The sequence below is a fragment of the Syngnathoides biaculeatus genome, chromosome 6, assembly GCF_019802595.1.
Source record: "Syngnathoides biaculeatus isolate LvHL_M chromosome 6, ASM1980259v1, whole genome shotgun sequence".
NCBI classification, from domain to species: Eukaryota; Metazoa; Chordata; class Actinopteri; order Syngnathiformes; family Syngnathidae; genus Syngnathoides; species Syngnathoides biaculeatus.
Window position 1 is genome coordinate 25,962,080 of NC_084645.1, and position 13,400 is coordinate 25,975,479.

At 42.7% G+C, this 13,400-nt stretch overlaps 2 protein-coding genes across 2 annotated transcripts in view; both read right to left on the reverse strand.

Annotated features, from left to right (window-relative positions):
- Positions 1-635: 635 nt before the first annotated feature.
- LOC133502241 (mucin-2-like) lies at positions 636-5,804 on the reverse strand. The gene is made up of 3 exons (XM_061822804.1): positions 4,747-5,804; positions 4,488-4,616; positions 636-2,944 (listed from the first exon to the last, which is right to left on the reverse strand). Exons 1-3 carry the CDS (start codon positions 5,093-5,095, stop codon positions 1,497-1,499), a joined length of 1,926 nt encoding a protein of 641 aa, XP_061678788.1. The 5' UTR covers positions 5,096-5,804; the 3' UTR covers positions 636-1,496.
- Positions 5,805-6,736: 932 nt separating this feature from the next.
- The window catches only part of LOC133501970 (transcriptional enhancer factor TEF-3-like), a 38,876-nt gene continuing 32,212 nt past the window's right edge, over positions 6,737-13,400 (reverse strand). The window contains exons 11-12 of the mRNA XM_061822196.1: positions 12,066-12,218; positions 6,737-8,071 (exon numbers count right to left, since the gene is read on the reverse strand). Coding sequence (XP_061678180.1) covers positions 7,958-8,071; positions 12,066-12,218 — 267 coding nt within the window. The 3' untranslated portion in view covers positions 6,737-7,957. The remainder of the gene's footprint in view (positions 8,072-12,065; positions 12,219-13,400) is intronic.

Consider the following 13,400-nt stretch of genomic DNA (forward strand, 5'->3'; position numbering starts at 1 on the left):
TGCTAAGACGGTTGGAGACTGCACGAAAATATGTCTGATTGCACGACGCCCAGAGTTTTGTCCAATACCGTGAAACATTTAGAAAGTGGAAAAATGAGTGACACGTGGCATAGAGGACCCATATTTAATGCCGAACTCCATGTTTTTGATGTTTTCCCCTGGTTTTACAAAAACTTGTATTCATTAACTATGATTGGAAAAAAAAAAAAAGATTTAATATATTGGCTAACATTTTTTTGTACATTTTTGTATTATGTAATTTAATAATTTTCCCTCAAAGAAAAAAATGAATTGCTTAATTTTATAAAAACATGTAAAAAGTTGGTACACGAAGCGTGTTGTGGCCACACGTTAAACTTCGGTAAACCTCTCCGTGACAGATTATTTATTTTTTTTTAAATATGCATTGTTCTGAAATGAGTCCAATCCATATGTGAAAAAAGAAAATAAACTGCTGGGATAGGCTTCAGCCCCCGTACACGGAAGCGTGTTGCGGCCACACGTTAACCTACGTAAACCTCTGTGTGACCGACGGTTTATTTTCTTTTTTTAAATACACATTCGACTCATTTGAGAACAATGCATACTTTTAAAAAAAAAAAAAAAAAAAATCTTTCGGGGAGAGGTTTACCAAAGATTAACTTGTGGTCGCAACAGGCTTCGTGTACGTTGTAGTTGACGCCCTGTCATTTTTTTTTTAATCCATTGTTCTCAAATGAGCCAACTTGGCATTGTAAATACTTCTTGGAAATTTGACATTGAGAAGAATAATTCCTACCTGAAATGAAGTGATCGCTACACGGTCATGTGTATTTGGTTGGGCACCATCCATCACGTTTAATTGCCGAAATCCATCGATCTTTTCTGATATTTTCAGCTGGTATTCCATGGAATGATCCCTTTGAATATCTGCCTCGTCTGTTGTAACAACCAACAGCAGAACAAGTCTCGGGCATTGTGAATATTCTTCTCCGGTTCAATGTCGAGCAGCTCTATTTGACCGGCAATATGGCGGCGTGAAAATGGTGACGTCACGTGCACAAGCTCTATAACAGAGCTGTTGTAGCAATAGCATTAATTTTTTTTGTGAAATTAAAATTACGTTCAAAAGATGTCTGCACCTAGAAAATGCGTTCGTTCATAGGCGCTGTGCTGGCTGAAAGATGCGCCGCTGTGTTCAATAAACAGTCAACTTTGCTTTAAGTAACCCAATGCGGGGACTAACAACAACAAGCGTGGCGCTGAGTTCTTGGACAAATCCACCGTTGTCGAGCAAGCAAGGCCGTGCAGAAATCTTGACGGACCCGACCCAAAGCCAGTCTCGCCATCTATGAGTCCACTAACAGTTACCAGCTGCGTGTAGCAGCAGTCATAAAAAACAGCAGAGAAAATGCATGCTAGTTTGTCGTGATTATTCCATTCGAAAAATGTCTCCCTGGTAAGGGGCCCTAAAACTTTGAAAAGTTCCAGATCAGAACCGCCTTCAAAGCCTTCAGTCAGTTGTTGCCTTCCCCAACCAGCTCGTACTTGAACTGATGCACGGTACGTCTTTTCGCAGACGCCTGGTCGCATTCCATCCTCCTCCTCCTCCTCTTCATTCTCCAGCTTGCCAAGATCCAAACGGAACATCCCAGCGATACCGCAGCACAGGTGACCAGCGCCACCGGCAGGCCGTGATATCCGGGTCTTAAATCCGCCGAGGTGTCTTCTCCGCCAGGGGTTGAACTTCGATCCTTAGGCGACGTCTGGGTCCTCAAATTGTGAGAGTCTCGCTCTTCAAGTGACGTCTGGGTACTCGGATCGTTAGTGCCCTGCTCTGTTGTACTTTGGTCATTTTTGGTCTGCTCTTTAACCGACATTTGGGTGCTCTGATAATTTGTGTTTTGCATTTTAACTGATGTTTGGGTGCTCGGATTGTTGGTGTCTCGCTCTTGAACTGATGTTCGGGTACTTGGATCACGTTTCTCTTGCTTTTCAACCGACGATTGGGTGCTCTGATCATTTGTGTTTGGCGCTTGAACCGATGCTTGGGTGCTCAGATTGTTAGTGTGTCGCTTTTTAAACCACGTTTTGGTGCTCGGATTGTTAGTGTTGTGCTCTTTAACAGGCAATTCAGTGCTCAGATCCTTTGCATGTCTCTCTTTCGCTAAGGGTTGGGTGCTTGGATCGTTTTTGTATCGGTCTTGAACCAAGATCTGGGTGCTCAGGTCTTTGGTATCTCGCTCTTTAAACCACGTTTGGGTGCTCACGTCATTGACGTCTCGCACTTTAACAGATGATTGGGTGCTCGGATCCTCAGTGTCTCGCTCTTTAACCAACGATTGCTTGCTCGGATCATTTGTGTTGAGCTTTTCAACTGATACCAGAGTCCTCGGATTGTTGGCGTCAGGTCCTTTAACTGACGATCGTGTGCTGGGATCATTTATGTTTCGATCTTCAACAGAGGACTCGCTTCTTGAGTTTCCTGTGACATGCTGTTTAACGGACAACTGGGCGCTCAGATAATTAGTTTCTTGCTTTTCAACCCATGTTTGTGTGCTGAGATCATTGGTGTCTTGCTCTTTAATCAAAGTTTGGGTCCTCAGATCGCTTGTGGATGTAGAGGATGTCTGAGGACGGTCGGTCGTGGTTGTGGACGGTAAAGTAGGAGGTGTTGCAACACGTTGAAGACCAAAGGGGGTGGTGTGGGTGGATCGAGGAGCTACGGTTGTCTGGAATGTGCTGATGGCTGATGGGGGACGTTTCAGAGCGACCGTTGAGCGTCTCCTGGTGGTTCCCTGAGTGCCGGTGGTGTTGGAGGTGGTTGGTTTAACGGTGGCAGCAGGTGGCGGCGGATGGAAGAATTGTCGCTTGTCCAAGAGAAGCGGTTCAGAGGCGTTGAAGCGAGCCACGCGGACGTGGGAGGTCAGGTGTTTCCTGAACACCAACAGGTCTGGATCCACACCTGAACAAGTCATTAACCACCTTTAGGTCTTTTCAGTACATTACAAAACTTGTCGCCTATTCCGCATGTTCGGTGGACTGTAAAGACACCAGAAATAATGGACTGACGGTCTTTTATACACCGCTGCAATATCGCTACTCTTCAAATAAAATGACTTGTATCAAGATTACAAAGGTCTTGAGATTTTGTACATCGTAGACATCCAAATTCTCTAGATCGTCACTGTCCAATGAAAAGCAAACCTCTAGCTATCTCATCATCTTGTATACTGTAAATATCCCACCCCAAAAAAAACAAAACTACTACATTATGCAAATCAACAGTACGCTTAAAAAAATATAGTAAATACAATTAGTCATGTACTGCAATTTTTGTTGTTTCTGTCCAATTTATAGCAAATGTATCGCAAAAAATATCTGCAATGTCCAGTAAAAAGCACATATTATACACTATATCTCCATATTTCATACACTTTCAAGTAAAAAGCATGCACTGCATCTTCAATTATTCACCACCATACACCCCCCCCAAACCTTTTTTCCCCAGATGTTGTATATCCTCACAGTTTAATAAAAAAAATAATACACATTTTTTGGGTGTCAAATGCAAAGCATCTGCCTCATTTTTCATGAATATTATTATTATATTAAAAACAGGCATCTCGACATTGTTTATCATTATCCAAATGAAAGCATCTAATGTACAGTATTTTCAAGTTTTGTATATCAGTCACAACTTTTGTTCAGTTATATCTCAAATGTAGAAATAATTGCTCCCCATAACAACTTGTATTTTTAAATTATTTATATTACTTATTTATACCATTTTTTTAATGTATAATGTGACTGCCAAAGAAAAGCTTGTATCTACAAAGTTTATAAAGCGACATTAAAAACTTACACATCCTATTAGAATTTTTGTCTTTCTGCTGACATATTTAAAAAAAATATTTTTGGGGTTACAGTTTTTCACTGGACGGCAATGAGTCCACTTGCATCGGGGCCCAAATGGAGCAATAGTTTGCAATTCCATCAGACAGTGGCACATCCATCCATCTATCCATTTTTTGCCGCTTATCCTCACAAGGGTCACGGGGAGTACTGGAGCCTATCCCAGCTATCAACGGGCAGGAGGCGGAGTCCACCCTGAACTGGTTGCCAGCCAATCACAGGGCACAGAGAGGCAAACAGTCGCCCTCACAATCACACCTAGGGACAATTTAGAGTGTCCAATTAATGTTGCATGTTTTTGGGATGTGGGAGGAAACTGGAGTGCCGGGAGAAAACCCCACGCAGGCACAGGGAGAACATGCAAACTCCACACAGGCGGGGCCGGGATCGAACCCGGGACCTCAGTGGAACATGTCGGACAGATTGAGGATTGTTTGGCCTGAGTGCAGTTCTAAAAATCAAAGCATTTTTGGAACTTTTGATGAACAGCAATAGCATATCTTTGGGGTCATTTTTTTCCCCATTTTTGGTCATGATTCTCATTTAGGTGACATTTTGAACTCTTGATGAAAGGAAATTGCAAATGTACTTGCCGTGGGTGATGTTGTAGAGGACGCCGTTGGTGCTGTGGTTTACGACGCAGCTCTCCAAAGTTGGACAGTGCAGGTGGCAGCAGTTGTCTTGCGAGGCGTCGTAGCGAAACACGGCCACGTTACAAGATGCTCAAAAGAAGGAGAAAAACAACGACTCAATCATCTTTCAGCCTTGCATGTTCAGTGCATCAGCATCAGGTGTCACACCATGAGAAGCTGCCAAGTCACTTGAAGGCAGCAGGGCTGATTCAGAACTCACCATTTAGGCTCAAGCAGCAACTTTGGCTGCACGTCATCGCGCTCTCCTCCCGGTAAGTCCTCAGCAGCAGGGCCCCTCGCTTCTCGGACGCCTCCGTGTCCACGAGGGCTCCCGGGAAGCTCCGGACCCAGCAGTTTTTGGAGTAAGACGTGGGCGAGCAGTGCGACTCGGCCCGCCGCGCCACAACAAAAAGGGCCAGCAAGCACCTCGAGACGTTCATGGTAGCCCTGCGTAATTGGAAATCCGAGCATCCTAAGCAAGGTCGGATGCTTTTACATCTACGCGGGTGGGTCATTGGTAGCCAGATGGAGGAGGGGACCCAGCCGTGCGGAGAAGCACTTAAGAACATCTTTTTTCCCCCGACATTGTATTGATAAATTATTCAAGCGATTAAATACTACTAGAAATAAAAATCCACCTCTTGGAAACCTGCAAGCAGGATATGCATTACAGTGAAGAAATTAAGTATTTGAACACCCTGCTATATTGCAACTTCTCCCACTTAGAAATCATGGAGGGGTCTGAAATTTTGATCGTAGGGGCATGTCCACTGTAACAGAGAAAATATAAAACGAAAAATCCAGAAATCACAATGTATGATTTTTTTTAAGGATTTATTTGTGTGATACAGCTGCAAATAAATATTTGAACATCTGACAAAACTAATGTTAATATTTGGTACAGTAGCCTTTGTTTGCAATGACAGAGGTCAAACATTTCCTGTACTTGTTCACCAGGTTTGCACACACTGCAGGAGGGATTTCGGCCCCACTCCTACAGACAGATCTTCTCGACATCAGACAGGTTTCTGGCCTGTCGCTGAGAAACACAGAGTTTCAGCTCCCTCCAAAGATTTTTTATTGGATTTAGGTCTGGGGATTGGCTAGGCCATGCCAGAACCTTGATATGCTTCTTACGGAGCCACTCCTTGGTTTTCCTGGCTGTGTGCTTCGGGTCATTGTCATGTTGAAAGGCCGGGCCACGACCCATCTTCAGTGCTCTGACTGAGGGAAAGAGCTTGTTCCCCATAATCTCACAATATACGGCCGCGGTCATCCTCTCCTTGATGCAGTGCAGGCTTCCTGTCCCATGTGCAGAAAAACACCCCTAAAGCATGATGCTACCACCCCCATGCTTCACAGTAGGGTCAGTGTTCTTGGGATGGAACTCATCATTCGTCTTCCTCCAAAAACAGTGAGTGGAATCATGACCAAAAAGTTCCATTCTAGTCTCATCTGACCACAAAAATTTCTCCCATGTCTCCTCTGTATCATCCAAACGGTCATTGGGCCTTGGCATGTGCTGGTTTAAGCAGGGGAACCTTCCGCGCCATGCATGATTTCAAACCATGATAACTTAGTCTATTACCAACAGTCACCTTGGAAACGGTGGTCCCAGCTCTTTTCAGGTCATTGACCAAGTCCTGTCGTGTAGTCCAGGGCTGATTCTTCACCCCACGAGGTGATATCTTGCATGGGGCTAACTCTCCGATTGAGATTGACCGCCATGTTTAGCTTCTTCCATTTTCTAATGATTGCTCCAACAGTGGACCTATTTTTCCACCAACTTGCTTGGCAATTTCTCTGCAGCCCTTTCCAGCCGTGTGGAGTTGTACAATTTTGCCTCTGGTGTCTTTGGACAGCTCTTTGGTCTTGTTGGTCATGTTACAAGTTTGAGTGGACAGGTGTCTTTATGCAGCTAAGGACCATAGGGTCAGAATTCTAGCTGATAGACAGGTGTTCAAATACTTATTTGCAACTGTATCACACAAATAAATCATTAAAAAAAAAAAAAATCATACATTGTGATTTCTGTTTTTTTTTTTTTTAGATTCTATCACAGCGGACATGCACCTACAATGAAAATTTCAGACCTCTCCATAATTTCTAAGTGGGAGAACATGCAATATAGCAGCGTGTTCAAATATTTATTTTCTTCACTGTACGTCACACGCAAAAAAAAAAAAAAAAAAAAATCAGATGCTGCAACAGGTTTCCATGGATGGTGAAATATAAACATGCATCCACATAAAATACGGTATATAAAAGTACACCATTGATCTACATGGTTGCAGAATTAAAACTTATAATACATATAATCACATTAATATAATCCTACATAATTTAGTGACACTATTATCACCTTAAATATGATTAATGTATTGAAACAAAATAGATCGATGGTGCAATTTACATAATAATTCAGCTTCCATGCAAATCAATCGCATGTTACACTATTTTCATTATTTTATTTTGCCGTGTCCAACACTCATGTTTTATCTACCTAAACAGTAAATGTCATAATTGAGTTGAATTCAATTTTAAATCTCTATTGCAGAGAGTTGTTTGACACTTGAAAGAATTAAAAAAAATAAATAAATAAAACAGCGCCAGTGTTTTTTTTTGTTTTTTTTTTGTAAGAAACACTTTGTATTTTCATCTGACACTTCAAGGGCATATAACATGAAACAGTTGACAACTTCTGAAACCCACAAATTTCCGACTGTGCTGTGCTTCAAGGTAGCAGTGTTATCGCAATTATTATCATTCTAAATATTATTAATTATTATGTGCCTTTTTTTTGTTGTTGGGCGTCTTAAGACAACACGGGAGACATTAAAAACAGCAAACACAAAAACGCAAAGTGGATACAATTGCTTATGTCTTCAGCGTCTTTCGTATCTTGGTATGTGTGGCGCGTTTACGACATCATTATTCAAATATAGCACACACGATTGGCACGTGGGACAAAATAAAACAAAACCAAAAACAACAAAAACAAAAAACAGGTTGTGCAATTTTCTGCCTACGTTTTCAGTAACGGATGTGCCATTCATCTTTCAGTCAGTAGGTGGCACCCTGAGTCAGCCAAACACCTGCACACATGCATGACACGATCAAAGCAAAACAAGCACTATTAAAATCCGATGTAAAATTTAAAAAAATAATAATTAAAAAAAGAAAAACACCAAAGATAAGGTTCTCATGCAGGTCTTTTTTTCAAGGCCAGGCTTTGGTGTGAAGACCGCAGTGCATCATGGTCCTTTCCCCATCGCTGTCAACACATCGAGCCCGGTATGTACGGCGTCGTCCCTGGGAAACGTTTGGACTCCTCGGGCAGGTTGGGGTTGGGGGGGTCGCGCTCTAGTCCGAATTTCGCCGAGTAGTGCGGGTCTTTGTGGCGGAGGAGCGGTGACGTTCCCGTCCTCGTGTCAGTCCTTGATGAGCCGGTAGATGTGATGCTGGGCGCCGTGTTCGCTCGTAGAGACCTCGAACACGTAGGCCACGCACAGCAGTGTCTCCAGGGTGTCCCTGTTGGACACCACCTGAGTGGGAGGGGAACAAGAAGGAGTTCACACCAGAACATTCTTTCAGCACCTGTAATAAACGTGTTATAATCAATCCATCAAGCGATTACATATCGTTTTTCATTTTATAGTCACAGTGGTGCCTTGTGATACGACAACTGAACTTGACAGCATGCAGCAGTTTTGCAAAAAGTGAACAATTTTTCCAAAAACTCTGAGGTGCCTCTGTCATACTCAACATTGTACCGACAATTACGACAAACACATAGCTTTGCCTTACAGTCAGCTATCTTAATGCTAACACTAAAAAGCATCTATGTCAGACTCTGCTCTGCTCTGAAAACACAACAGGAAGCAGAACTGGAGGTGGCAGAAATTCAGACGAAGTTCTAGCAAGGAGTGAGTGGGTTGGATAAGATTAGACATGAGCTCATTAAAGGCACAGCCAAAGTTGGAGGTTTTGGAGAAAAAGTTTAGAGAGAGCACACTTAGATGGTTTGGACGTGTCCAGAGGCGAGAGAGGCAGTATATTGGTAGAAGGGTGCTGAGGATGGAGCTGTCAGGAAAAAGAGAGAGAGGAAGACCAAAGATGTTGTGAGGGGAGACATGAAGGCACTCTACCAGAAAGAGGCTTACATAGAAAAGGATGACGCGCTGTGTGGTGAATTCTAGCCGAGAGGATAATTAGAAGAAGCGTTTTAACCCTTTAAGCAGCATGTGTTTGAACAACACACATTTTGGAGCAATATAACAATAATAATAATAATATAACAATACTCACAGGCACATATTCTTTATCCTCTGCGAAGAACGACTAATACTAATGCTGTACTGACGAGTTGAGACTTTCTTCATGCACGGTATATCCATATGGCTCTATCTATTACACTGCCCCCAGTCGGTCATGGCATACACACCAGAAGGTGCAGCACAATGTCCAGTGAATTGAAGCAAAAAAATATGGCAAAAGCCGCTAATGCACATTTTTTTTAAATATTGTTTTTTGGGGGGGTGAGATTGAAACGGATTAATGGGATTTTCATTCATTTTGATAATTTGCAGTACCATTTTTTTTTTATTACGAGCTTGGTCCTGGAATGATTTAAACTCATATCTCAAGACAGTACTGCATTTTGAAAAGCTGCTATTCCAGTAATCTGTTAAAAGTCACATGGTAATTTTTTTTTTGGGGGGGGGGGGGGCGGGTGAGGAGGTCGTTCATGGGCCAACAAGAATAGAATGAGAAGTATAATATTTCTGCACCCTGCACTGAGCTGGACCCAAATCACGTTTCTACAATCAGAACTAAAAGAAAGCAAAATGTTGCAGGTGTGATCGTTGGGATCACAAATTTAACAAGGTGACGAAGGAGGAGCAATTTCCAATCCTCATGATTTGTTTTTGAAAAGAAAATATCTTCATTCATCTCAGCATTAGAATAGAAATGTTAATATTTGAGCAGTATAAAAAAATATTGAATATGATTGAAAAGAAATATTGAGTCAGGATGCACAATATTTCATATAACAGCGGAAGTTAAAAAGGAGCAAAGTTGCAAAAAAATAAAATATACAGTAGGCAGGGAAAGTTTCATATGGTAGAAGTAAAAAGACTTCTGTATTAGAATTACTCATAAATATCAGAATATAACCATGAGCACCCCCCCCCCCCCCCCCCGGTGTCCAGAACTCATTGAAGAGTCCGCGTTCATCACAGCCACACACTCTTTCTTCTATTAATATTTAAATCGTGCGTGTGCCTCAATGGTCAAAGCGTCATCTGGAGCCAAAAAACAAATGTGTGTGACCCATAATTACACTTCACTTATGTATCGATGAAGATGAACAATAACTACGGTGGATGTGAAGGGCCAAAAAGATCCATACTGCCACTACGTGTGCCACTGAATACAAATACAAACATAAAACAAGCGCACGCTTTGTTAGTCCACTATGCTCAATTGTCTGACACTGAAAACAGTTCTTGTTGTGTGCTGATCCATTGTGGCCAGACTGTGTCCGTGTGTGTGTGTTCAACAAGAAGTAAATCAGTCGATTGAGAGGCCCGATGACACGCTGCCATGTAGTCTGCCGCGTGGGCTCAATATGGCCTTTGTCCCTCTGCCAGAAGGAATGCAGACACCCGTGTCCCTGAGGCCTGCTGTCCACCATCTCCAGTCCCTTCTAGACCCCCAAGATCTTAGTCCAAATGTAATCAGAGTCTGCTAACCCCCCACCCCCCAACCGTCCCCCGACAAACAACCAGCTGTTAACGACCTGTTACCACGCAACCATCGGCAAAGTGAGTATTTGATCAGACCATGCATTAGGCCCTGTGTTCCGATTCAGCATAAACCGCGCGAAAAGAGCTAATGAAATCCACTGAAAGCAGCCATGAATGTGCTTGTAGTTTTATTTAGTCTGAAAAGTAGCATAGCATTTAGTAACCTAACTACATTGTACAATTTTGGAAAAAAGACCCTCGTGAGGATCAGCGGCTTGGAAAATGGATGGATGTAAATGTTTGCACTGCAATGGACCTTTCCGACCCGTCAATCACTCGTACAATAATAGCCAATCAGATAGCTGCATTGGCTTGACACGGCCCTGCAGCCATATTGTCCCACAAGCATTGCTGGTTGTCAGTAGTGTGCGCCTGGAAAAGTTAATGTCCTAAAAGAAAATAGTCCTCAGATGCGCTTGGGGAACGTGCAATTCTGATGAACGATATCCTGGCCCGGTTGATTCATTCCCAAAAGCCTTAAACACAGTTGACGAAGTGTCTACGATGGATTAAGGCTCGCGGAAGAGCGCACGTTACAACTAGATGTGGACAATACCAACAAACACAAGGCTGTACATTCCAAGGTAAGTGAGGGAGAAGTATCTTCTCTGAGTTTGATTTGAATTATTATCAGTGCTTTATACATTCCAGGAGAATAACGTTCACATTGTTAGTGTATCACTGACCTGCTGAATGAAGTGTGTCATGTTTTATGCCGAAGAGTCGGGTTCGTAATACGTAAATGCAAGAGAAATGTCTGTTTGCCCATTTGTATCACATGGGACTTTTAAGACAGAGCACTGAGTTCCATTACGAGCCAAGTCAAATGAATACACCCACTCACTTATAAAGACTACGATGATACTATTTGTGATCTTTCCAAGTAAAAAGTACTCACCCTGCTTTCCATGCGCAGTTCGATTCCACTATTTTATCCTGTTTGTGAATTTTCACCAGCATTTCGCTGTAACTCAAACATTGCGTCCTGCTGCGTTCAAAATCTTAATTCCGTGTACATATCCTTCCCTGAAATAGTTGAGACCTCCGTGTAGAACTCTCTTGGACAAGTCTGACGCATTTGGCAAAAAACATACCCCGATATTATCTGGAATACGCGATAGAGTATCCAGTTCAAACATGTTCTGTTCAGTCGCCATTTTGAAAGCTCGTGGGACATGGCCAAGGGGGCGGAGCTTAAGGTTGCCATCGGAAAGGTCTATTGGCTGAGGACAGAGTCCAGATGGTATGGCTTTTAAACCAGCAACCCTTAGCAGGACAACGCATGTGATCAATAGTTTGTGAGCCAAGTAACAACAAACCTCCTCCTTAGTTTTCTGTGCATCCCCTCCATTCAAAGGTTAAGTCTTGGGAAATCCCCGGAAGCTAATTTCGCTATCACAGTGACCCGATCTGGTGCGAAATGGCAGCTCACTCACTCAAAGCTCACTTGAGCCGCCCACCATTTTATGGAAAGTAAAGCAAATTGTATTTTGTCATTTTTATGGCAGTTGACACACAAGTTTTTCCATCCGTCCAATTTGAAAGTAGACGCAGGCCAACTGGAAATTTGGCCACATCGGAAGTAAGTCCCCGTGTGTTGTCCAATATAAACTATAAACAGTAGTGTGTAAATTGAATTTCCCCTTGAAGGATTATGATCTGGAAAATAAATTCAAATTTAAAATGAAATTACATGTGTGTACATGTGTGTGTGTGTGTGTGTGTTTACTTGAAGGATGGTGAAGTTCTCCAGGACGCTGTTCATCATGTACTTCTCGGGCAGGTGTTTGAGCTTGTGGATGAAGTTGATCATGTATTCGCAAAGCGGGGAGCGGTGGATCCGGAACATGTAGCGGCCGCCCTCGAAGCGAGCGTACTCGGTCTGGACCGGCGAGACAAACAAACGACCATGTCAAGTAAATCACGTGAAGATACAAGATACGTATACATAAAAAATATATAAAGACAACTGCGAAGGAGAATAAGGAAGGGCTTTATTTCCTAGTGAAAGAAGAACGGCGCGTCGATATTTGCGAGCGGCTACGCGACGAGGTGTATTATGTTTAATGCAATAAACGCAATGCAGCGTGCGGCACGCCGGACGGGACAATAAACATAATTCTCGTGACAACACAAATCAAATCAAGTGTCATCATGAGGCCGACTGAGGCCTCAACCCAAGGCTGTGTGTGTGTGTGTTTATATTGTATATTGTACAATCCATCAGAATCAGGTGGGGGCAGGGCCTCCGTTGTGTCCATCTAACGGGAAGTGTAATGGTGAGTCATCTCTGGGATTTTTTTTTTTTCCCCTCACGTCAACTTCCTGACCGCAGATCAGCGCTTGTTGACTGGAATCCGCTAAAAAATTCTTACATCATGAGCGCTCACTCGCTTTGAATGATTCAAGATTTCTCAGAATAAGAAAGTACTTTTCGTGTACGTCGCGTACCACCGAGTATCTTCGACGCTTCTTGCCAGAATGAAACTGGAATAGGACGGGACAAGTGGCCATTGTCTCAAGTGGAAAGAAACACACTTTAAGCACATTGCACAAGCCGCAGCACTTTGGCTGCAAACAACAGGATTGGTTTAACGCTCGCCCGGGCAGAATTTGTCAGCTCTCGCTTTGGGATATAAGAAGCTCAGTCCTGGAATTACACTGGACCCTCACAACTGAACACAATCCACTCCAGGAGACTGCGTCAACTTCCTTTCGGCTCTGATTTCAAATCAAACTTCCCCAGAAGCAAAAGGAAATATAACAGATCCAGTCTAGGGGTCAAACTTTAGCATGACTCGGGTAAATTTTTTTAATCATTGTGAATTCCCATTTAATCACAAAAAATATATATATATTTTTTTGACACAACAATAAACACTAAAACTTGTAGCAACCTTTAATGAATACCTTCAAACAGTCATCATCACCATTATCATCTTTGTCTTATGGTGATACATTTTACCAAAAAAGGGAATTTCCTAAAAGTGCTACATAAATTACCGTAATTTCCAGCATATAAAGCGCGACTTTTTCACCCGCTTTCAACCGTGCGGTTTATGTG